This window comes from Rhinolophus sinicus, linkage group LG01, assembly GCF_036562045.2.
Source record: "Rhinolophus sinicus isolate RSC01 linkage group LG01, ASM3656204v1, whole genome shotgun sequence".
Lineage (NCBI taxonomy): Eukaryota > Metazoa > Chordata > Mammalia > Chiroptera > Rhinolophidae > Rhinolophus > Rhinolophus sinicus.
The window spans coordinates 87,726,215-87,753,890 of NC_133751.1; the positions used below are offsets into that span (position 1 = coordinate 87,726,215).

The following is a 27,676-nucleotide window of genomic DNA, read 5'->3' on the forward strand; positions in this document are numbered from 1 at the left end:
CCCCTGGTCTAAAGGGAGTATGTATGGAAGAAATCAACTTCCTGTTAGAAACTGCTGAAGACCTCATGGCAGACTTTTGTTTTGCTTTTTATTCTGTTTGATATTGCAGCCTTGGTTTTCCAATATGTACTTCAGAAGTCTCCAAACAAACCCTAAGAAGAGTTTCAACGTGCACACCTGGACAAAGAAGCAGGTGGCCTATCACAAACCATGGGCCTCCAGAAGACTATAGGCTGGACTGAGACTGGTTATGTAATTACTCAAGGTTGACTCAAGATCACACACAAATCCATGGTGGGACTTGGATTCAATTGCAGCTCTGCTGTCTACCAAGCCTATACATTTTAACCAACCAATCCCTCTAGATAACATTTGCAGAAGTTCATGAGGTAGGACTGTAAGTTACAAAGAAATACGTGACTGATAGCAATTATCATCTCCACAGGAGAATACAGTTACTGGTCCCTACAAGACATGTATGTCACAATTCACTATTTAGAAAATAGCCCAGTCCATGTTACTGTATGCAATTTTCAGCATTGAAAAAAAGGTGGGCTATGTGTATTTGAAGGGACTTTGAAAGTCCAAAAACAACATGCTATGTCTAGTTTCATATGACTACCATTCTTCCTAAACTACTATCATTTTTTCTAAAACATAAAAGTGAATATTACAGAACATTCAGACCAGTCACTATTTCCTCTCCCTACTTGCCACTTGTACTTGATTCCACTCACTCAACTCAATATAAATAGGTGTGAAACCAAGAAACTTAATTCTTAGAAACACCCACACTTCGCTACTAAAATAACACTGCCTTCCTATATCTCAGCAGAGCTGCAAAACACTCATTTATTGCTGTTTCCAAGGACCACTCACAGGAATCTGTTAGAACTACAGACATAATAACTTAAGGAAAGTAGGGTACTATACTAATTTATAACTCTTCACACTCACAGAATGTAAAATAATACATTAAAAGTAGCTATCAGGAAAAGATACTTCTTAACTATTATGCTATTTGAATGGTGGAGACATGTTACCTGAAGAGGCATGGGGGAGGCAAAACACTCAGTATTTATAAATAAAATAAATATCCAAAATAATTTTAAGAAAACAAAGAAAATAAATTGACAATTATATCATATTCATTAACATTTTAACTACAATAAATTCATAATCTAATAGCTGTTTAATTAGTATGGCTATTCATGAATGACTATGTATTTTAATTTCTACTTTTTGGTAACTGGACCAATATTTCCAAGCTTATTGATTAAAAAACAAGAAAATGCTCCTTGGGATTATTAGGAGTATTCAAGTAACAATATTTGAAATAGAGGTTTTTTATTCATTTTGCACTTCTTGCTAAAGTTGTTTTCATTAAAACACTGTACTCTGTCAAGACAGAAGAATGTTCTACATAGATGCTGCACACGGAGCCTCTCGAATGGAAACTTTATCGAATGGAGAAGATGTCAATTATAGTTACTTCCTGGCTCAGAGGCCACAAACCCCTAATTATTCCTCAAAGCACTGCAGAGGTACCTAATATAACCTCATCCAATCTATTTCTCTCTCCTGGGATTTTGAAACTAGAAGAGAGAAATGCAGAGAATTCTAAGTTTTTGAGCAACATAACCTTCATATCCATCCGTGTTCTAGGGCTAAGCCAGCCCTCAAACCCAAAAGCCTCAAACTCAAAACGTTAGCACAATGTCCACAATGCAGATTCACCACTGGTGGTAATACCTCTCTCTCAAGTCTGGTGTAAATTATTAAAGAAAACACAGAATGGACAAAATCATGAAAAATTTGATGGCATGGTAAAACTTTAAACACTACATTTAATCTAAAATATAATTAAATGGATGTGAATCAAAATTATGTAATTACAAATAGAACTGAATATATACATTATGGACAATAGTTTTTGATACTGCTAAGGTTTTCTTACGCTTACTAAGAAACTGTAATGATCATGCAATTTTGAAATTTACTTACATAAAAAGATTTGGAATATCTTAAATTTTCCATGGTCTTTGTGCAGATCCCAATTAAAAGGCTATTCAACATAGAGACCATAGCAGTGCATCACCAGGAAATCAGGTCCCTGTGTAGTACACTGTTACTTCTCATATTTGATAAATTGTGCATAACAGCTTATTTACAATTATGTCTTTAAAGAAACCTATTGTATCAAAAAAGCATGTTTCAGTCTTACATTTTGTCAAGTCAAATTGATTTTTCATAGGCTCATGGAAGACACATTTATCAATCATTTGGGTATTTTGCATCCTCTTCAATGAGGCTTATTGTGCAAGAAGTACAATTACAGTTACCTATAGAATGCTTGACCTGATACTTTCCCTTATAACTTCTCCTCCATTCCTATATATAGATGATATATATGGAAACTTGCTGCATGAGGGCAAAATCCATATTTTATTTATTTTAGTAATCCCAATGCCTACCATAATTCCTGGGATAGCAATAAATTCACAAGTATTCACAGAATGCCACTGAAATTGTAACTTGGAAATCTTTCAAATATCAAATATGTTTAGCTATTGACAGATTAAGGACACATACATAGTGAAGCCCGCTTTCTTTAATAATAACACTTAACTCCCCAAATGGAGGATATGAAATATCACAAACTATATGAAGGCATTTCCCCAGAATCTGGTCATTATTTGCTTTTTAATACATTGTTTTGGGAGATGGAAATAGATGGCATGATCGTGGTAACTACCCAACCAGTTTGACTCTAGCCATTATCCAACATCCACTGCCATAACTTTAAAAAGTGGTACTTTCCAGATGGTGTAAGGTTATTGCAATAATTGCGGATGAGGTACTGACTCTGTATGTCTTACCAACATCCAAATCCGCTTAAAAATCATGTGCCCAGAAACGTATATGACTAGAAGATAAAAGATATCTAATTTTAATCAAAGCAAGGTTTCTTTCAAATAGCTCTATTGCACATGGAATAGACTCCACAAAAATCAGTTAGCTACAATAACTGCAAATAGACTGGCACAGTGCTTATCATACAGTAAATGATCAGCAAATATTTATTGAATGAATGAATGTATACATAAGTCAATCATCAGAAAGCAGAATATAATATTCAGTGTTATAGAAATAATTTTTCTCTTTGCAGGGTTTTGGTAAAAAATCTTAATAAACAGCAATATGCAATAACTAAGAAAATTTAATTCAGGAACTCGGTCATTTTCACAGAGGTACCATTACCTTTGTGGTATATTTGACTTTTTACTTATAAATAAAAACATTACAAAAAGTGATTACAAAAAGTAGTAATATTAGTGAAACCTAATATCTCTAAAATATATTGAGTATGAAGATTACACTGAATTATAAAATGCCCAAGTTGAAATTTGCTGAAAGTAGTCAGGCACATATGTGTGACTTTGAGCATCAAAGTTCCAAATCTTGATGCTGTTATAGTTTAACCTACCATATAACCAACAGAATTTGTAGTATATATAATTATCTCTGTTTTTCCAAAAGTTTTTGAACTTAAACTACACTGGCATGAATAAATAAAGGTAGTAATTATGTAAAGTGCAACTGAAGATTTTGCTTAACTTCATGAGAGTTTCTAATAATGACTTTATCATTAACTGCTTAAGTGAAAGCAAATTATTTCTTTAAGAAATCTACAAGCACACACTTTAATATATATGTTAAATTTGAGAAATATAACATTGAATAAACTAATATATTTTGGAAAAGTTGCAAATTATTTCTCCCCAACATAATGTAATTGAAGCTAGTTGTGAGCATAGAGTAATACAAGGTTTTCAATGGAAATTATCACTACTGAAAATCAGATAGGGAGACATATCTGTTTACATATGGTAAGATATGCTGGTTAAGTTCAACTTATCCTTCCAGAACTATATTCTCCCCTGCTCTTTGCCTGGGGGGATGAAACTACCCCAAGATAACTTGACCTATGGTTTTCATTTGTACTCAGCCCACGGAAGGCATTGACAAGAGATCACAAGATGGGAGAAAAGAGAAGTCAATTTGCATATTTCCACACTCCCCTCTTTCCTAACCAGTCACTCACAGGTTCTAACAAGGAAGAAACCGTCTTCACTCCGTAAATAAAGCTGCGGTGAACACTGGAGTATATATATCTTTAGGGATAAGACATGGAAACAACCAAAGTGTCCTTTGATAGATTATTGGATAAAGTAGATGTGGTATATATACACAATGGAATACTACTAGGCCATAAGATGAAATACTGCTATTTGCTACAACATGGATGGATCCTGAGATTATTATGCTAAGGGAAATAAGTCAGACAGAAACAGTCCAAGAACCATATGACTTCACTCATATGTGGGATATAAAACTGAAAGCAACAAAGCAACAAGACAAATAAAGAAAGAAAGAAAAACTCATAGACACAGACAATAGTTCAGTGGTTACCAGAGGATCAGGGGGGAGGAGGGTGGTAGAAGAGGGTAAAGGGGATAAAGAGGGTAAATGTGGTGATGGAAGGAGAACTGACTCTGGCTTGTGAACACACAATGTGATATATAGATGATGTAATGCAGAATTGTACACCTGAACTCTATGTAACTTTACTAACCATTGTCACCCCAATAAATTTAATTAAAAAAGAAGACGAAGAAGGAGGAAGAGGAGGAGGAGGAGAAGGAGGAGGAGGAGGAGGAGGAGGAGGAGGAGGAGGAGGAGGAGGAGGAGAAGAAGAAGAAGAAGAAGAAGAAGAACAAGAACAAGAACAAGAACAAGAACAAGAACAAGAACAAGAACAAGAACAAGAACAAGAACAAGAACAAGAACAAGAAGAAGAAGAAGAAGAAGAAGAAGAAGAAGAAGAAGAAGAAGAAGAACAAGAACAAGAACAAGAACAAGAACAAGAACAAGAACAAGAACAAGAACAAGATCAAGAAGAACAAGAAGAAAAACAAGGTGCCTTCTCTCTCATCTATAGCTTTAACTCCCCGTCAACCTTTCAGGTCCAAGAATAGAATGGTTTCCTACTGTTTCTAGCTCCTGGGTGCTGTGTCATCTTGAATATTTCCCTACATTATGGCTGCATATCTGTAAATAATATATTCATCCTTCATTAACTCAAGTGTACCGTTTATTTGCTAATGGGAACATGATTCATTCTCATTTAATATGCATAGTTTGCTAGGAAATCTGCTAATGCATATGAAATTATTGCTGTACGATGGGGTTGAGATATGAGATAAGGTGTGTTTAGGAGATCTATCATTGAGAAGGTGACTTTGGACTAAAGACCTGAAAAAAGGGATAATTTCCACAGGAAAAAGAAAAATGAAAAATCCAAAAAGCAATAAAAGGAAGTCCTTATTTGAATGGCATAGCATGAAGTTAATTAGGTTTGTAAGAAAACTCAGGTCTCATCATCATTTTCTTATTTACTACTCAATTTATTCAAATCTGCAAACTTCAGTTTCTTCTTATGTAAATGTGCAATGCCTACTATATAGGGTTGTTGTGAATCCAATGAGAAAAGGTAAATATGTAGAGAGTTATTTGGCAATTGCAGATTCTTTTGTAACTGTTCGTTGTCATCATTAATTTCAGGTCTTTACTGTAACATCTACATAATGTCTGGATTTTTTTTCAGAAAGCAAAAAGAAGGCAAATATTGGCCACCTTAAAACCTGCTTTTTCCTGAGTTGGTCTGTAATATTTTAAAGCCTGTCAAATTGATGGAGACCAGCTGTGAGGATAGACACGGTCAGGTGTCATTGGTTGGCAAGGAGCCAGGAGAACTTGTACCTCCATTTCAGGTTCATCTCATTTTTCTTCTCTTTATCACTCCTTGTTCTAGGACACTTACTCATGTGCTTCCTCTCCCATTGCCCCCAGTATTAATGCAAGATTATCAGCAGAATAATTGGATAATTAACACTAGCAAGTTTTGGCTATGCTCTTAATAAAATTTTATTTTCCTTCTTTCAGAAATTACATTTCCTTCAGAAATGGTGCATTTCTATATAAAAACAAATGCAAGTACACAGAGATATGTCTAGTGAACGCATACACTGTAAGCTCCTGGGGATGTTTGTCCAAAGTATTCTTTGTCAATAACAGGAAGGAACTGAAGTGTACTTTCCTGAGCATTAAGTGATCTGATTGTACTACTTCAACTTTTTTTCCCCCCCACACCTGCAGAGAAACAGAGGTGGTGATCTAATTGACTTTCAATATCTATTGCCAAATGCCACATAGCATTCATGTGGCGTCTCGATGACCTGTATGTACTCCCTACTCGGTACCCCCATGCCCACTCTACTCCAAATGCTTCCTTCCTATTTATAAGAGATGCAGTAAGATTTGTGCAAAAAGAAACAGAAGAGGGCCATAACAAGTGAACGTTGCCTTAGCTATGTCTGTTCTAGGTGCCTCTGACCCATAAGAACCTGTAAATTCTTCTCATGATTTTAATTTTCTATTTATATTTGCAGGTTCTTAAGTGTAATAGGAAAAAAAAAAAAAAAAAAAAAGCTTCATACAGAACCAAGGCAGAAATAAAATGGATTTGTAATTAAATATCTACTTGGTAGGTTAATGATTTCTGGTTTCCGGATGTATACACAGTAGACAGGGAAATTGTTAAAAATGCAAATCTGAAACAAACACCAGAACCTCTGATTTGGTGGAGTGTCAATGCATCCATTTTATTACTCTGCTAGTTGGTGTCAGAGGCAGAATTAGAAGTTAGATATGACTCCCTGTCTCCTATGCCTACAATAGCCTCAATAAAGCTGTGCAATTTAAACAGCAAAATTTTATTTATTTAATACTCGATACATGTTTTAATGGTGACCTAGGGCTTTCTCAATTGGAAAATGGGTGTTCCACCAGCCAAGGCTGGAACCGAGCAAGGTCTATTGTGGCATCTAAAGAGTGAAGCAGCATTGAGAACTGTGCTTTCCAAAATAGTAACCACTAGCCAGGCATGGCTGCTGAGTACTTGAAATGTGGCCAGTGTGACTGAGACACTAAATTTTTAATTTTGTTTAATTTTAATTAACTGAAATATTCACACGTGGCTGCTGGCTGGAGAATTATTCTGCACAGATATAGAACACTGCTATCATTATGGAGAGTGCTGCTGGGCAGTGGTGACTAGGACGTGTACCTCTGTCTTACTCTGTATATGCCTTCAACAGCTTGAAAGGAACGGTTGCTCTTTAACTAAAATGCAGCTGCCAACAGCAATGGCAGAGGACACTTGGGTTGTACTCACAGTGACCTGCTGCCCACAGAGAGCCTTTGTTCTCACAGGCATTCTAGTTAAAGCAAACGCAGAGCCCGCACCTGGATTCAAATCCCTTCATTACCAGTCATGACCCGAACGTCTGCAGACAAATTTCCTTGAGTGTTTGATCCTCAGTTTCTCCATTTGTAAATGGGGAAAGCTACGTAACAAAAGCCTGGATTTGCTTCCCTCCTCTATATGTTACCTCAATGAGAAATATCACATTAGTTTGCTCCTGGACAGCTATCGGCCTTATGAAGAGATTCCTGAATATTCACATTTAGCTTCCTTGAAACAGACTCCAATGCAAGGAGTTCAACTTAAGTCTTATTTAGGTGATTATCAACTGCCCAGTCACAGCATGCTTTTCTTTGGCTAATAAGTCCGAGTAAAGAAGAAAGGCTTTTCCAATTCTAACTGGACCTATGGGCTGCCATCTTAAGTTCTTTGTTCTACTCTCACAGCCAGGACACTTGGAGTTTGGGTCTCCAGGTAGCATGAAAGGCTATTCCGGATGCCCCTTAGAGCTCTTACTGGCAGCAGCAATGCCAATGAGAAGCACCTGTTCTGTTCCTCTGGGCAGCTTTCTCCCCTCCTCCCTCCCTCTCTTTTTTTCTCCCTCTCCCTCTCCCTCCTTTTCTCCATTCTCAGTAGACTGTCAGTACAGAAATCTACGCTTAGGGATGTTTATGAGAATTGAATTGCTTAACCCAAAGTTTCTCAACCTCAGTTGCATTTTATATCATTTGAAACACAATTAAAACATTGTGATACTGAATATCACTGAAAGACTCTGCTTGGAAGGCTCTGAAGAACAACTGGCAACATCAGCTGAGACAGAAATAAGAACAAAAACCATGAATGAAGTCTTTCACAGTAGCAGCCACCTGTAAAAGCTGGTGCAATCAGTGACATTGTTTTCTCTATTGTTCTCTTGAGCAGTTGTCACTTGCACAACACATATGGGATACTCTAGTTACACTAATCCATGCTTAGCTTCTCTACTTAGACTCTAGCACAATGTAGCATGTTTTCTTGCTCAGAATAAGCCTTAGGAATGAGGCTAGGCAAGTAGATGCAAACAAAAAGTGTGGGGGAAATTGTGACATGGAATCTTCAAAAAATGCTTTCATTTTTAACCTCTTGCATTTGAAGAATATCACTGTCAAGGATCCCTTCCATTAAAACATTACATAGGAATCGAACCAAGTATTTGTGAGGGTAGAGGCATGTTAGATGCCATGAAAGGGTTTCCTTATTCAAACCTTTCTGCTATTCTGTTGCAATTGACAATTAGAACCAAAACAGAGTTAAAAAAAGTCTAACATTGAAAAAAGAAACCAGTTATATACTCCAAATCATAAATACACACACACACACACACACACACACACACAGAGGCTTTTTTTCAACATAACTCTAAGCTGTATAGCAACTGGGCTAGGAATAATGAAATAAAGGCAAGTGCATACTTCGACAATTCATATGATAAGATGCATTGTTATTTTATATCAGAAAGATGTAAGAAGATATCCCAAATATAAGATATTTTTTCTTATTATAATTATCCCTCAGAAGAAGAGCTGCCTTATTTCCAAGCCTTTGCAAATCTCACTTTACAAGTTGCTCTCTGTTTTCTACAGGAAAGATGCATTCGCTTGAAATACCCTGAATCAATTCTAGTTTTAGATGGTCTATGGAGGATAACTTATAGAATTACTAAAAAAGGAGGCAGAGACATTTTGTATAGATTTTGTTTTGTGCCTGAGGATTTGACCTCACAGATGTAGATGTCACTGAAAACATGACTCTCAAAGATCTCCTTCAAAGAGCAGTACATTAAGTTGTTACTTAGTAGAGATCATTATTATATTCTTGCAGGATGAAAGAACAACAAAAATGTTCGAATGTTCCAAAAATGTATCGTTGTTGTTTGGGACAAATTTGTCATTGATAGTATCTACACTTTCAAAAAAGTGCTGCTAAGTGAGATTACTTCATTAAATGCAGAGGGTAGAAAAAAAACAAAATAGTATTTCTAAATTAAAATGCATTTATGTTAGTTTAAATATGCACAAGCATTCAAATTGATAAATTAAATAGCATAACTAAATATGTAATTGTTCCATGAACATCCCTAAAAGTCTGTTGCCCCCCCCCCAACATTTTATTTTGTTTTATATGTTGGGCAAATGAGAGATTTTCTTAAAATTGGTGTCACCTTATATTTGGGCATATATGTTTTAAATATTTATTTACAAATACTTGTAATCAATTAATACTAAAAACAAAAAGTTGTTAAATCTCTGTGTGACTTTTTGCTTATATATTTAATTTTTTTAATTAATAGAACTTCGTTCTTTGGAAAGCCACATAGATCACTTCATTTAAAACAACAGCAACAACCTCTTCCAAACACCAAGAAGGAAAAACAAAAGGTAAACATTAGCGCTTCTTTTGGGGGAGTGGGGGGGGTTTGACCTCATTCCCTAAAAGCACTAGTAAATTTAAGATCAAACCATAAAGCTTACATAATATTAACACGATAAAACAGATAAATATTTGTGCTAGAAAACAATGAAATCAAAAGAAGTCTTTAAGCATCTAATATAACTTTCATTCCCACTGAATTTACCTAAAATTAAGCTGGTTTATTTGTGTTATATATGTGAAATTTTAGTACAGTTAATTAATTTATAAATTCAACTTTTTGCACATGAATAATATCCTTTCTTTACAAATGCTTAAAAAGATCACATTAGATGTTTCTTATTTATTTCTCAAAATGAACAGACATACTTTATATTCTCATAAAGTATTTTTATCTACAATGGGACAAAAAAAGGCCTTAATAGAAGCATTACGTAATCAATAATATTAATAAGGATTAAAATTACCTTAGTACTGCTATAGTAAGTGTGTATAGTGAGTGTGTTTAGCAGATGAATGCTTTATAATTCACTGTCAGACTCTTTAAAATATTCCTAAAGTACAAAACAAACAAACAAACAAAAAACCCACAAAAACCCCAAACAACAACAACAACAACAAAACTTTATGACTGGGAGTCTCTGTTAAATAAGAACTGCACATCAAACACTCTAATCAAAATCTAAATATGAAGTCACATAGAGGCATTAAGTCTGGTCAAAAAATTAAGTCATGATGATTAGGTCACAATCATGACTTTAAGTCCCAGACAATTGTGAGACTTTTAACCCCTTCTTCCCAAATACTCCCATGAAAATAGGGCCAGTAGTGCTACCTGTTCTCGTTGTCTCCCAGACAGCAAAATACAACAGTGTAAACAAAAGTGTTTTTTTTTGTTTTTTTCCCTAAATATTGAGTTCTACAGAAATGCTAGCATTCCTTACCTTCTGTGATAGTTAATTTTATATGTCAAATAATTAGGCCACAATGCCCAGCTCTTTCACCAAACACCAGCCAAAGTATTGTTGAAAAGATTTAAATTAGAACACTTTGAGTAAAGCAGATTGACTGCATTGTGTGGGTGGGCCTCATTCAATCAGTTGAAGGACTTAAGAGGAAAAGATTGAGGTCCCCCAAAAAAGAAGGGATTCTGCGTCCAGACTGCCTTCAGACTTGAGTGGCCACATCAACTCTTTCCTGAGTCTCCATTTTGCTGGCCTGCCCTGCTGATTTCAGACTTGACAGCCTCTACAATCACTTGAGCCAATTTCTTAAAATAAATCTCAATCTGTCTCTCTCTCTCTGTAGATATTTACCATCTATCTTTTTATCTAGAGGAATATCTATCTATCTATCTGTCTGTTGTCTATCTATCGACTGACAGAGGAAACTTGTCGCCTCCCCACATACTCTAAAATATATTTTGTTCATGTGTTTATTTATTGTCTCTCTTTCCTACTAGACTCTATGCCCTTTATGGACATGGATTGTCTGTGTGTTCTTTAACTCTAATGCCTTGTACAAATAAATTATTTAGATTTTTAATCAATCCTTCATTGTATATTAAAGATTAAAATAAGCTAAATATTTTGTTTTAAATCTAGAGGGAAATTAATGATAAGTATGTTATTATTTGAATATAAATTTTTTATGTGTATCTAGGAGGGAAAGAAGATTTACTGAAACATGTAAGGGAGTATAAAGGAGTCCCTTACATCAGGAAAGGAAAACTATAGAAATGCACAAAACACAGTGAATACATATTTTATGTAGAATAGGCACATTTACAAGACTAACTTGACTACACTTTAATTATTAAAATAAAGCTGATTTCAAATTATCTTACTGTTATCTACACAGATTCATAAGAAATACAGATATTAAAACCATGTTGAATAGCTAATACATAAATAGATATTTATATCTTGCACAATTCAAATTTATCAGAAATAACACCTCCATATTTTCATTACAGTTCATGAACTCATTTTTTTCCCCTAAAGCTTATAACACTGGATGAAAGCTTAGGTACTGAGTATATTTTTAGCTGTTTGCTTGAATTATGTAATATAGACTTCTTTACTCTTTGAGAAAAAGTTTAATCAAAATCTATCATCCAATTAGAAAGCTCAGTTAATTAATGTAGTCTATCTCAATGTGAAGTAAATAGAGCTTCCTACTTAATTTCAACTTACTTTGGAAACATGGAGTTACTTAAACTTATTATGGAAATCATTTCTACAATTCTAACTTTCAAACCCAATTCATGACAATAAATCATAAAACTTTCCAAATCATATAACATCTTCTAAATATATTAAGGTGATAGTAACAAAAATAACAGCGTATTACCAGAAATGAGGAAAAAAAACAAAAACATTCAATGTATACATGTACACAAGGCAGCTACAACAACAAAGAATATCTGGGTATCTGCATAGAAGGTGATTGTTAAGAGAAGGCATAAAGCTATTTTTGAAACAGAATTAGAATTGTTTATTTTATTAGAAAGTTGGCATAGGTTATCTTTAGTGTTTATGACTTGTAAACTAAAGTATTTAATATTTAACATGTTTAAATACAAGCAGTAGCAGTTTGGTAATCAAAAGGAATAATTTGAATCACTTCAGAAAAATAAATTCATTATAATTAGGATATTTCAGAATATGATTACTAAAACACTTAAAAGAAAATACTCACCTTTCTTGTCATCGAAGTACAGAGTCTGTTGAGCTGGATTTGACCACTGGAGGGAGGTGTTATCATTTTGATCAACTCTGCAGGTCAAAATTGCAGTTCCTCCTTCAACAACTGTTACATTCTGTGTAAGTGGAAACTGTCCTTGGCTGCCTAAAAGGGGATTAAAGGAAATGTTGATTAAATGAAAGTTATAAAATGATTAACTTCCCAAGAACTATTTAACTTCTCACTCCAAATAAAATTTAAACCAACAAAACTATATATTACAAAAAGATGAAAAAATAATTTAAAATTTTTAACCACCGGACAACAGTTTTGACATATAAGGACCGAACCCCCTTGTATTCCCTAACGTGTTCCAGAAAACCTTCTTTCCTTCCTAGGCAAACACAAAGATTTATATTTAAATCATAACGCAATTATCATTGATTTCTCTTGGCCTTGCATTATATGGTGCTGGACCTGGTCATCTTTGAAGATAAGGCACTGGGACAATTTTGGAAGAGTTGAACTCGCTAAAGCAGTAGAGCAAACACATTAAATACTTCCCTGGTAGCTTTTATAATCTTGAATAAAGTCTGTAAGATATGGATACTAGAACCTTAGATTCAATTTCTGATAAAACAAATAAAAAAAGAATCCTATTTCACCAGTATTTCTTGTAGGTGTAACTGTTTTTAGAAATACAAAATGTGTGAGAGAAAACAATGTAAGTATTCTTCAAAAAAGTGTTCATCTTGTAGAATATCTATCAAAATTTGAAGTAATTACTCTAACTTGGGAAATAGAGATCATATTGTTCTTTGCTCCTTTCTGTAGTTTTATGATTTTCTCCTTTGAATATATATTTCTTTTATTTCAAGTAAAAAAACAAAAACAACATATTGTTAAATTTGGACACTTGTCAATTTGGATATCATTTGAATACAATCAAGTTTCCTATCTTTCTACATATTATACTTATTTATTAATTTGGTAATAACAAGAGCATTTATAATAGTTAAAACAAAATTTATGCACACAGAAACATAATACATGATATTCACCTCAGCAAGATGATCTGAAGATGAGCTCTGCCAAGTCTGGTAACAATTATCAACATGGGTAAAAAAATTACTTTCTAGAGTCAGGTTAAAACACTCTTATTTGAGCAAGGTAGTTCATTAAGTCAAGAATAATTTACATACGCAAGAACATTAGGATGACTTAATCACACCCATGAAATGTATTTCCCTTTTTTCTTTAGTTTTATAATTATTTTATCATTACTGCAAGTGCCACTTGAAGTTATGCTGGAGCTATTGGCATAAAGAATTTTACTACCAAGAAGCCTGTTGATTGGCACCACAAGAGAGAGAAGAGCCTGACAGGGAAATTTTCTTTCCAGACCTAACTGACACAAGCAAGGAGGTTCACGACCACATTATACAATTAAGCCTATCAAATATAAAAATCTGATAACAGTAGCTTTGTCTCCTCAATGCCAACCCCTAAGAGTCACTATGGCAACTCCCCAGGATATCTCCCTATAATCTTTCGGGTGGAGTTTCTAAATTGAGGTTAGGAGATGTCTGGAATAAATTCTTTGGTAGTTGACTGGAAAGTCAACAGGAGCCAGAGTGGGATGTGTTTTGCCTTCAGCTCAGAGGTGACCTCTAGCAGGGAAATATGGAGAACTACCAATCTTGTGAAGTGAGGTGAGGCAAGAAACCACATTAGAGAAAACATGAGCTGAAACAGAAAAAAAAAATAATTACCAGCGATATAGGATTAGCAGCTTATAAATATGAAGCTCAGAATAGTTTTAAGATACTTTGCTTGGGTTCCCAGGTATGGACCTAATGAATAAATAAAGCCATCTGATGGAGGAGGGGATTCTTTAAGTAATAAAATGCACACAACTGATAATAAATACACATAGTTCATCCCAGATGACAATTTGACTATCAACTAGTACACAAATAATACTGTCTGCTTTTTTAAAGAAGTGGGGAAAAAGCAGTGATGCTTGCAACAATTTCATCCATTACATTTGCAAAATAATTTTAAAACATCCACATAAGAAAATATTATCCTTCTCATTTCACAGATGGGTAAACTGACACTGGGAGGTTAAGTGATTTTTCCATGGTGAAACAAAGTCAATGAACCATTTGGAGTTTACTCTGAAAGTTCAACATTTTATTCTTGTTTTTCCACAAAGGCTGCTGAGTCATAGTAGCTTTATCATTATTTGTTTAAAAGTGAATTAGACAACATTGAAAAGTAAATAAATGAGTAAGTACTTTAACAATGAAACTTTAAATTGCATACCTAACTGAACTGTGTCCTCATAAATTTCAGTTATAACATTAAAACCGAATAAGAAAGGATGACAATATTAACTGCCCTTAAATATTTTAGCCTATTCAGAACTTACTTTTGGTAATTATCTCAGTCTTTCCTTATCGGTCCATAGAAGAAAGACACTAATATTTGTTGGGGTCTTCAATATGCCAGGTACTCTGTGTACACCAGCACACCTATACCTTGTTCTTCCGGTAGGAGATTAGGACAGTTTCCCTCCATCTTCTCTCTACATGGATTCTGACTTTAAAGTATTATGCCTTCAGTTCCCTGGGACCTGCAGTCTAAAATCCCTGCAGTCAAATAATTTAGTTTTTCCCAATAGAGAGCTAACTCATGTGGAGAATCTACTAATCCTAACCACCCTTAGGATATGTAGTTTCCGAAATCAATTCCAAAGCCACTGTTACAGGCAGTCAAACTTCTCAAAGATTTGAATTGCCTTTTACTTCAGGTATCACCTAGAGAAAGCATCGTTAGCTGCTGCTTTTCTCTTTTAACTCCTAGTGGCTCAAGGTCATCATTTAATTCAATCTCAGAGGGCCCAGCGATATTACTAATTTTCCCAGTTAGCAAAATTAGTATGTTGCCACATTAAGGATTCCTCATCAATGCATTCATTAAATGAATATTTTAGGGGACCTAGTGCATGCCTTGCCTTGTATGAATCAACATCTGAAAGGTGCTTAGAGGAAGAAAATTTTCCTAAGGAGTCTGCAAAGTAATCAGAAACTTCAGGGGAGAGGATGATGGCAATGCAGAAGGCACTCTAGGTGACCTACAGGACACATCCTGGTTACCATCTCCAACGATTTCCAAATGCATTGGTCTTATCACCAAGGCCTTATTTCAAAATGATCCTCTCTCTGGCTAAGCTCACCACCATCCTTGGTTTCAGAGTAGTCATTCTTATCAAACGAGTTAGTGATGAGAATTAACGGAAACACAGCTTTCAACTTAGAATTGGAGAAGCTGGCTATTTTTCCAGGCAACCTACATCCATTATTTTTCTCCTCCCCTCGTGGTGTTTATTTCCTTTTATTATTTGCATGCATATCAGTTTTGTTTACTTGTTTCTAAGCTAATTAAGGGTCAGGGAAAAGGGCATTTTCTTTATCTTTGAATCAGCTACATTGCTTGACATGCTGTACTGTAAGTCAGAATTCTCAGTGGGTGCTCATTGTTCAAAATGAAAGCATCTTCTTAGAACAGGGGCTGGCCTTTGTAAGGGAAAGGATGGCAGGAAAAGGACTAGAGTAACTCAAGTCTGCTGTGGTTGTTCACGGTCAAGATGGAGGGGCAGAAGGAAAGGCTAATTCATCACTCAGAATAAAAAAAAAATACGGAAAAATTAAATCATAAAAGCCTTTTGGTATGACGTCTTAAGACAATTTTTCAACTTCTACTTGAAAATCGTGAGTGTTCATAAGAAGATATACCTGATGTTGATCTAGAACATACATATCTAACACTATTGTCAACCCCCAAAATAGGACATGAAAAAACAGGTTGTGCTAAATTTATGTTCCAGAAGGAGAAAAGCATAGACAACAATAACTTGTCTTGAACATTAAGTATAATAAGCTCTACCAAAGCCCTCTTAAGAAGATCGACTTCTGTGACTAAAAGTGTTTTACCTTCCTTCCTTTCATAGTGCAATTGATTGCATCCACATCTATTTTAATAGTACCTGTGGATGAAAAAAGGGGTTCATGGAAAGGAACCTCACAGGGTGATCTGATTGCAAATTCCTAACTGGGGAGGTTATGCTGGGTGGTCATGTCTCAATCCTGTAACTTATTTAGTGAACGGTTTTAAGCTAGTCCTGTCCATTGTTCTTATGCATCTAGGATAACCCACCTTTGAGATACCAGAAATAATACCCCTCAAAGGGGGATTAACACTCAAGAGAGCACATACTCTGGTTAACTATCCTGTAATGCAATCCTGCCTTGCCTTCTGTCATCCCCATGTAATCTTCCTTACATTTCCTCCTTCATCTCAAATGTATAACAGAAGCCGCAAAACGGTTATTCTCCAGAGCATTGGAGATCTTGCTCCCTGGCATACATCATCAGTTTGGCTCAAATAAACGTTTATAAAAATTTCTTACAGATTTGGATATTATTTTACATCGACATATCCTTCCGATGTTGTCTTATTTCTCAGCCATCACTAAGCCAGCAGTAAATACATGAAACATAAAGCTAACTTTAACTGAGCATTCATAATATGCTAGGCACTATTCTAAGTATGTTTCCTTAAGCAATGATTTTGGTTTTATGCCCACCTTGTCATTACCTCCACCTTGAAGATGAGGGAACCGATGCAAGGGAACGATCTCCACCTTAGATAGTGTGCCCACATCATATAGCTAGAATGTGCATATATCAGTTTCAGGGGTACACCATAGTTATTCAACAATTCTATAGCAAAAGAAGTGATCACCATGAGTCCAGCAACGATCTGACAGCGTACCCCACTATCACAATATTATTGACTATATTCCCTATGTTGCATATTATATCCCTATGACTTATTTGTTTTATATCTGGAAATTTGAACCTCTTATTCTCCTTCACCTTGCCCCCGTTTTTAAATTTCTCAATTACAGTTGACAATATTATTTTATATTAAATTCAGGTGTATAGCACAGTGGTGAGACATTTATATACTTTACTAAGTGATTCCCCTGACTAGTCTAGTACCCACCTGGCACTATACATAGTTATTACCATATTATTGACTATATTCCCTATGCTTTATATTGCCATGATTATTTTGAAACTACCAATTTGTACTTTTTAATGCTTTCACCTTTCTTACCGCGTCCTCCAAACCCCCTCCCAACTATCACCCCAATAAATCTAGTATTCATCTGACACTATACATAGTTATTACAATATTATTGATTATAATCCTTATTCTATACTCTACATCCCCATGACTGCTTTGTAACAACAAATATGTATTTCTCAATTATAAAAAATGTTCTCTGTATCTATGAGTCTGTTTCTGTTTTGCTTGTTTACTTTGTTCTTTAGATTCCACATATAAGCAAAATCACATTGCATCCATTTTTTGACTGCAGCAGCCAGGTTTTGAACTCTTGCACTCTGTCTTCAGATCTCACAGTGCTTAACCACAGAGCTGCTTTGAAAATAAAGTGAAAATTCTGACTGAATTAATGTAATAAAAGGAGCATGGAGTTTGGAGTCAAACATTTCAAAGATGCAATTAAACATTTTACATCTATTTTTAATAAGTGAAGAACATCTTCAATTCAAGTAAAAGCAGTGACTTGCTAGAGCTGGCTCTCACCAGCTTGTGAGAGACAATTGAGTGCAACTCCTCACTTCTTGCTCAGTGAGATATGTTGGTAGCTTGAAATTGACCACAGTGGGATTATTTTCACGATGGAAATTGGCAAACAACTCAAGTCAACTTTCTTTTTTTCTTAAATTTTCACACACAGAGTCAGTTAAACATTTACATCACGTAACGAAAGACACTACCCTTGATGGCTCTTGCTGGGGCTGTTGCATACATTTTTAGCGTAAATAATCTTCGTTTGTGTTTTTCTGAAAACCAATTAATCTTTCAAATGCAGTATAGTTCTGTTTTAGAAGTTGTTTTCCTTCACATTTTTATTCTCTCCTTCAATCACATTTTTTGCCTTTTTCTCAAATCATTTTCTAACAGTCCTTTTTCCTTCGCATCAACTGTTCTTCCAATTAAGAAAAAAAAAAATCTTTCCGATAAGGTCTGTTTCTCTCTAGTTTGTGGACCGTGATCTTGAGTTGCTGGTGTTTCTTAGGCTGCTGAGCTTACTTCGCTTTAACTAGCATCAGTGGTTAAAAATCATTTAGGTCAGTTTCAGTAGTTATATGAAAATAATTTGCTAATTTATTGCTGTGAAAAACAATTTAGTGAGAGCGATTAGTCAATATTCTGAAAAGATAACTCTCCTGATTCTGTCTTTAAATAGCAGACCGAGCAGCTGTTAGTCTTCCTTCAATGTTTGCATCTGTCAAATACTTAGGAAAATAAAGGTTCAAACACTTCCTTGTGTAGACTAGGAATTACCAAGTTCAAAATCAAGTGAACTGAGTTTTGACTCCCTTTGACGTCAGTTAGTTAAGAGATGCTCTCTCCTCACCTATTTCACACATGCCTTCACTGTCTGACCACGAAGAACCTAACACACTGTCACACAGGACATAGAGAAGCAAATTCTAAGATTATGGCCACCTCGACTTTGGTGACAGGCTGTGACAGGTCGTAAGCATAAAGAAACAATCAGCAAAGCAGTGAAGAGAGATTTTTGAAGCTAGCAATATTGTTGAAAGAGACCAGACAGGTGAAGATGCATGTTGGAACACTGATCCCAAAGCATGGCTCTGCTTCCCAAATCAGCATCATTCAGGCCTTGCTATCTCCTGAATGGATGACGAGTGAAGGCGGTGATTTTCTCCATCTCTCTTCCTAAGCTAAAGATGAAATGTGGGCCACAACAGTGGATCAGCGCACACTGTGCACAAGTGCTCACTTACTGAGAGCAATAATAACCTGAGATGTATCTAGATGGACAGGCAGAGGTTGTGGATTTGCACATCTGAGAAGGAGTGATTTATAGTCAGTGATTTTTCAGGGTAAATGATCAAAGTTTGTGGGCTATTTAACGGGAACTGAGGACACTCATTATTTTTCTTCCTGAAAATGAGCAAAACTTTCTCAAAGGAAGAGCCAGACTTAAAAACAATGAATGGGCAACAAAGGAAAACAAGATGTGAAGAGAATTTAAGGTACTGTTTTTCAATAAGAAACCGTAAATGTCTCATGAGATAAATAATGCCATGCATTTTGACCCTTCCTTTTGGAATACATTTATACTTAGTGAAAAATGTCAATTCAGTCTACAAAATTATTTAATTCAACAGAGTTATTGGCACCTGAATCAAATAGCATACATATCTTGGTTTGTTTGAAAATTGTTTTGTGTCCTCTCAAGAATCCCACTTTAAATGCAAAATACTGGTCTTATATTGAGGTTCTCATATTTTGGTTATGAAAATCACAGATGCCAAAAAGATCAGTAGATACAAAAAAAAATTTTTTTAAATCAAAGGTTATTAAATGCAACCTCAACAAAAATGACAGAAATAGGTGACTCATTTTTAAATGAAATACAAAGGTAGCCTACTATTCTTTAGTGTCTCCCCCTCAACCAGTCTCAGCTTTGTCTCTCTCTCTCTCTCTCTCTCTCTCTCTCTCTCTCTCTCTCTCATCTGTTTCATCAACTAGTTTGGGATATTTATACAAAGAACCTGCATCTTAGAAAGTTCAAGATCATTCTTGTTGCTTAAATTAGAGTCTAAAAATATATCTAAATGCACACACAGCATGCTATTACTTCCACTAAATTACTGAAGGCATTCTAAACAAATAACCTTCTAATGTGAAAGTTGTGGCTCAGTAGTTGTATGGACTGAAACACATATTGCATACTAAAGCCTACTGAATTGAAAAGCACGAATGTCATTAATGCAAGCTTATAATTCTCAAGAGAAGTGTGATGAATGCTCTATCATGTGAGAAAGGAAATTAGAGGAAAAAATTAAGACAGATAACTAAGTGCAAAATGGTTCCATTTTTGGAATGTCCCTCAGTTCTTTCAAATACTTAGAATCATGAAGTTATTTTTCTCATTATGCCACTCTAGCTTTTAGGTCGATCTGAAAACCTTTAAGAGTTCTATTTTCCTAGGCTCCAACATATAATTTATTCTTCTCTGATTCTACTTCATCCTTTCGGGATTCTGCAGCCTTATAGAGTACAACACCTGGTATCACCTTCTGTGCCGCCCTTCTGCCCATTCACTGTGGAGCATGGCCGCTGGTCTGGGGCTGCCTGCCAGTTTCCATAGAGACAGGAAGCACTTTGGAGACCTGTGTTCCATTGCAACTGCCAGACCAAGGCAGGAAAGAAACAAAGCTGGCGGGCAGTGGGTCTTGCGAGGCCAGCAAAGGTTGGAAGGGTTTCCTCCTCCTGATACCAGAATGTGGGAGTGCCAAATTGGCAGCTTCAGTGACTACAGTCCCATTGACCAGATCCTAGTATTCACTAAGGCCATTGTTAGCAACCTATTCTGCTCCCAACTCCTGGAGCAGAAACTCTTGTGTACCCAAAGTTTGGCCCTAGTCTTTTGTTGGCCTCTGATCCATGACAAAAGGCTCTTTCGGATTTACAGTGACTCCCACAGCTTCTGACCCAGAGAATCATAATTCTCCTGTAGAAATTTCACCTCTCTTTTTATTTTCAAGAATGTGATAATAGGTTTTCCGGGACACTCATAAAAGATCAAGGGACTCATGGGACAACGACTGCATTGTTTCCAAATGACCAATGGAAACACAATGATGGTGAGTAGGTGACCCAGTTAACTACATAGCATTATATTATGACTAGTCACCATTTGCTGTAGCTGTGACAAGATTTATAATTTGAGTTAATTCTTGATTATCAGGATCAGGGCTGGCCCTGAAGAAATTTGCACTGTAGGTGAAATATAACATCAGAACCTTCCCTTCCATTTAAAAAGTGTTTTTGTGTGCTTATATAGCTCAGGCTTCTGTGTTATAAATATTCCCAGCACATTTATTCTTTCTACATAAAGTAGGTTTCTCATTTCTTCTATTAATTTTATGCTGGTCAGCCACATCACAAAATTTATGTTTTCCCTAAATTACAAAATTCAAAGCTTCAGAGAATATTTATAAAACCCTGGGAAACATTGTTTTATGGCTGCTTTATGTTTATGCTTAGTGGTTATACTGCTTTCGCATGTGTTATAACATTAGCTAATTTTTAAAAATTCCCAACATTTTTTTAACCTGCATCTGTACAAAATCAGTTATTTCTATTCTTAGCTTGTTTTTCTGCTTTTACCCTGCCAGAATGCATAATAAACAAAAAAATTGTTTACAAACAATGGGCTTAGTGAACTAGATGAAGTATAAATATACCTAGTTTCACAACCAAAATAGGTTTCTTTGGTAAAACATTAGAATGCTTTGTTTTCACTTACATGTCTGTTTTAATTCATTCCCTAATATGTTTTCAAGCTTCTCAAACATTCAAAAGAATGAGCACATACAATTTTTCAAGGAAACAGTGAACTTGAAATGTTCACATTTATATTCACAAGGTTAGTTTTCTTTTGATACAAATAGATCTTCAAGTATTGTAATATAGGAGAATAAAAAGCAAAGGCAAGAATTTCAAAATGAAAAAGGAAACTACATCTTGTAAGACAATATAAATGAATAAGAGGATTTTGAAATTATTTCTATAACTTTAAAACAGGTTTACATAGTTATTATCATGTGTGCATAAAGTCATTTTATCCGTTTAGAATACTATTTTCAGGGTGAATGAGCAAGACCTAGAGCTGACTAGCTTTACTTGCTAACTGATGAACATTTGAGAGGCAGCCTTCCAGAGAAAAGAAATTTATGAGCTCAGTCATAGTCTGGTTCACAGTGAAGCTCCATCACGTAACTAAATTCTAAATTGAGATGTCAACCTGGAGGAAATATTCTGGAAAGGAACACACAGATGGTAGGACTCTTCTGAAGACAGGGTGAGGAATATAACACTGAACATACAATAATCAATCTTCTGGAGGGAACAGAAATGGACTGGGTGGGACAAAACTGTTTAAAATTGAAATCACTGGGGTAAATTTCAACCTGAGACTAAAAAGGGAGAACATTATATGTATATATATTTTTTTCATCCAGTAGGCATTAGAATATTGATATGTTTAAAGAAAGTAAGACATAATATTTAATTGTAATACATTTTTAAATATATAATAACCTTGAGGAAAATTAAAATTCCTGGTAACATTTCTAGGAGCAAATTAAATGAAAAACATGTAAAAAAATAAAACAAGTATCATTAAATACTAATTTCAAATATACTGTTGTTTTAAATATACCAAATATAACAAGTAAAATAAGGTAAAGATAGTGAGGACAGTTTAAATGTGGTTTTCGTGTTGACTTTCCCTAATTCCAAAAAAAAAAAAAAAAAAAAAAATATATATATATATATATATATATATATATATATGTATACCAACTCAAACTAATTGTTGCCTAACATATTGTTATTAATTAATAATAATAATCAGATGTAGTAGATTTATTTTGGTAATATTTTTCTTTTGGATTATGTCACATATATGCATATTCTGCAAGCATGAAATGATATGACTATTATCTAAGTTGCCTATACATTAATATTATTTTCATGTATTATCATCTGAAGAAAATTTAAATAATTGCATCGGTAAATTGAATAGACATAGTCACATAAGAGAGAGACATATATGTTGATTTGGATTATAATTTTTGGATTATGAGATGTAGTAGGAAATTTGGAGATGACATTGATATACAACACACATGCAAGAAAAAATATATCAGGCAGGTATCATTTAATCATGTATAATTAGAACTTACAGCCTAATGACAGGCAGTAAAACAATAAAGCACAATCATATAAAGGAAAGAACTGACTGAGAAGGTGGTGACATTCCAGCTGAAACCTAAATGGGGAGAAAGAACCAGCCTTTTAAAAATTGCCAGAGGACAAGAATGTTAGAGAGAGGGAGCCAATATTCCAAAAAGTTAATTAGCGATGTAAAAGTCCTAGACCAGAAGGAAGAACAGGTTGGCTATTGAAGAAACTGAACAAACAAATGATGAGTACGGAGCATTAGAAGCAACAAATGGATGGCCCAAGATGAGTTAGCTAAGAAAATCAAGGCCAAAGTATGCAGGGCTTTTTATGTCACAATAAGGAGCTTACATTTCTTCTAGATGAAATGTCAAGCCATTGAAGAAAGTGACATAACTCAATATAGAGTCTCAGAAGATACTGTATTTCTAAAAATTAATCATTATCACTAAATGAAGGATTTCTAATCTCAGAGATGAATCTCTATAAAAATTGTGTTTACAATCAAAAACCTTATTGATAAAATATCAAAGAATCCATTAAATCAGGGGATAATTTATTTGTAAAGGTAACCAATCTCTTGGTATTTTTTTATTTTACACTGTAAATAACTGGCGAGTAAATGGAAACACCTATTTTACTGACTTGAGCTTGTACTAAAACAGGATTGTTACTCACACTTCCATATACCTCCCACTCTTTGATAGACAGTATCTCCCTCACTTCCACTTTTAAGATGTCATTGCCTACAGAACTTCTTTGTTCTTAATAATGGAAGACTTCCATTTTATTGTTTAGTTTTAAAACTGCAGTAGTTATCTGGGAGAAAGAAAAGTGCTGCAGTAAATATTATATTTAAAACAGTTTTCTTTTGCAAAGAGATATTTCCCTGGGTGGATAACAATACTATCAAATAATGAGTTCCCAAAAGACTACAAAGTGAGGTGACAAAACATTTGAGCTTTCCCCTATTTAAGAGTGCATATTAGAAACTTTATGATTCCTTTTTTGACTAATATCATAGAAATAAGAGTTTTCTTTTCCAATAACAGAATGTTTATACCCAAGGTCAGCATTGATATATAAGCGGAGACATGACGAGAGTCCTTGAGAGCAGGGACAGAGATGTCTATCACTTTTCATTCTCTAATGGGTGTAAGAAATTGCTTTGGACACAGGGGCACACATTTTTTTAAATACTATGTTCAAAATGATAGCACCTCAATTATTTAAGTGTTGATCAATATGTAGTAACTTATGAATCAATTTAGAATGTTCCCTAAGGAGCAAGCTCCCTTTTGAAAAACAAACAAAAACAACAATCAAAACCCCCACAATGTAAAAACACAGTGCTTAATAGGATGTGTTTTTCACTGTTTGATCATCGCTGAATACACAAAGATTTCATTAATGTTGATTTCACCCATCTTGTCCCTGTTTACATGCTTTGATGTTCAAGTCCTTTGTAGTGCCACATTAGATCTAGGGGAACATTGCCCTGTGAGAGCAAGTGGAAACTGCTGTGGGAAAAATATTAAAATGAAACTTGATACTTTGTATAGATTTGTACATATAAATCAGCTCAAAGAATTATATTTCTGATGAGGCAGAGAAGAAATTAATAGCGTTTCATGTCTTTTTTTAGAGTTACTACATTTTTAATATGCTAATTAGATAATTAAAATGAATGATAGTGTTTTTAATGGAAACTATTAAAATTAAACTTTAATAAAATAAACTGAGGTGGGTTAAAAAAAATTCCTCGTCTGACTCCTTAAATTTGAAGAGTACTTGTTCTGGAGAGATGGTTGCAAAATGATAAATGGAAAAAAATATATATATATCCATAGCAAAGCTAATGGTTTCTTTACTACAATGTTGAAAAGAACAGGATAACAGCTGATATTTGGTCTTTTCTCTAGTCTCAGGAAATTCTAAAAAATTGACTCTTGGTTGAATCATCTCTCTTTGAGAAATTCATAGTCTAATTCATAGGTATACTGGATTCGAAATAAAGGAGAATGGGGGAGGTTGCTATGTATTAGACTAAGCACCTGCATTTCATTGTCGAGATTACTTATTGAATAATAAATTATTCGTATTGATTAGGTGTAATGGTATCATAGAATGGGAACTGATGATATAATCCTGAGAAGGCTGTGTGACTAGCAAGGCAAAAATGCTGAATGGATTCCAGAGCTAAAGGCTTCTGACAGACAGTTTAGTCTTGGGTGAGGAGTGACTGCACATTCAGAAGCATTTCAGGCAATCATATGGCTTTTGCTCGTTGTTGACATTCTTGTTGTGTCACTTGTCTTGTAACTTTTGGTTAAACTTGGTGTTGGATAAATACTGTTGTGTCTCATGGGTATTATCATATATATGAAACCAAGAATTGTGCTACTGCTCTAGCAAAGGTGGCATTGCATCTATAATGTCTTAACAAAAAAATAAGACTTATGCATCATCTATCTGCTGAAATAAAGGCTCTTACAATTAAGAGTAGAGTGGTCGCATTATTCATGCTGGAAATTAGTCCTATTTGTCTTGTTTCCTTTCCGTATCAGATTGGAACTAAATAGATTATGATGTATTTAATGAATTCTATATACAATTTGGGCAACACAGAATTTTTTCCCAAAATCCTAGTCTTACATGCTTTGATCTGAAACTAAAGATGTGTGCTATGATAGATAGATAGATAGATAGATAGATAGATAGATAGATAGATAATAGTTAGATTTAGATATGTAGAAATCTTTCACTCTTTATATATGTTATATATAAATAAAACTATATATTACACTGATATGCATTATTAATAATAGCTGATATTTCATTGCTCAAATTTAGGTATCTATTGAGTATTGTGTTTATCAAAAATTATAATAAGTCCTTGGAAGATATACACTTTGCAAATTTAGAGCTGAATAGGATGAGCCACAGACACAGGACACTTGCAAAACAGTTCCAAGGGTTCAGGGCATTGACCACAAAATGGAAATAAGTCACACCTTCGAATGCAACTGCTTTTGAAATGGCAAGTGTGTGTATGTGTGTGTGTGTGTGTGTGTGTGTGTTAAAATAAATAATTATAATTAGCAACAATTTATTAAATTCACATTTGGGACTATCATCCCAATTCTCACTATTGAGATCATTGATCAGCTAATCTTAAACTTACTTACAAAGACGACCTTATGAAAAAAACGTGGTACCTATTTTTCTGACAAAATATTTTCTCACTGAGAACAATAATAACCAACTCTTCAAGTGTAAGGGTCAAATCTCTCAGCAAAGTCCTAATTGCATGGAACCCATCATTACTCAAAAGTATCTAATTAATTATAAAAGAATCCAATAAACTCTGCTATTTGTTAGAATTCAAATTTCATTAGTACTATACTCATAATTTATAATACCATGAGAGTTAGTTTAAAATATATATATAATTCTTATTTAACACAGGAATTTTGACAAGTAATGTGTTTCCTTATTTTTTTTGTTTGACGAAGCTGGTACAGCCGCAGGGCACAGAGAGTATTGACTCATATGGCAAAGCGCATAAGCATCAGGCTTCCCTGCTGACTGGGGCCAGCAAGCTGCTCGTGAATCCAACAGATGTTTCTACTATCTGGGCCAATGGAAACCTTATGGACCTTTTTTCCTTCATCTCCTCCCAGGAGCAAATGTTAACGCAGCAGAAATTTGGATGCATGCCAAATAGGAAGCAGAAGGGTTGATGAGAAAGTAGGTTACACCCCTATCCATAGTGGCCATCAGTGGTTTGAATTGACTATTAAGCCACTTTCAATGACTTATTGTTGTGCATTTGCTACTTCATATAACCAAACCCCTATAAACCCTTCTGTTTTTTTACATAACAACATTTATCCCAAACGTATAAATCTAATCCTTGAATATGCTATTTGTTTCAAGAGATAAACAAATAAGAACAACAACAAAAAAGCTGAATAAAGCAGGAAAATTGTTTCTTTCTCATTGTTTTTCTTACATGAATGGACAAAACATCTATTCGTCAACCTGTAGTTTCATAGATTTATTTACATTTTGATGTCATGTTAAAAAGTAGCAATAACAGGCCGAGATTTGATTTTAGAAATCCAAGAAAGAATAATTACAGGGTTATTGAATCATTCTTATTTAGGTGAATTTTGAATGTGCTTACTGAAGAATGCAACCTGATGAAATTTATGTAGCTGTTCCTCACCCTCAATTACACTGACCCAGTAGAGTGTTCATCAGTTTTATAAGATTTAGATTTTGTCACCTATATTTAAATTCAGTATTTTAGAATTCCATATTTTCTCTACATAACTTTTCTCTTTTAACCAATGCAAACAT

At 34.6% G+C, this 27,676-nt stretch overlaps 1 protein-coding gene across 3 annotated transcripts in view; it reads right to left on the reverse strand.

Moving 5' to 3' along the window:
• Positions 1-27,676, reverse strand: part of CADM2 (cell adhesion molecule 2) — a 1,065,284-nt gene that overhangs the window by 227,086 nt on the left and 810,522 nt on the right. For all 3 annotated transcript variants that reach the window (XM_074333327.1, XM_074333317.1, XM_019745437.2), the window contains one exon: positions 12,440-12,589. In XM_074333327.1, coding sequence (XP_074189428.1) covers positions 12,440-12,589 — 150 coding nt within the window. The remainder of the gene's footprint in view (positions 1-12,439; positions 12,590-27,676) is intronic.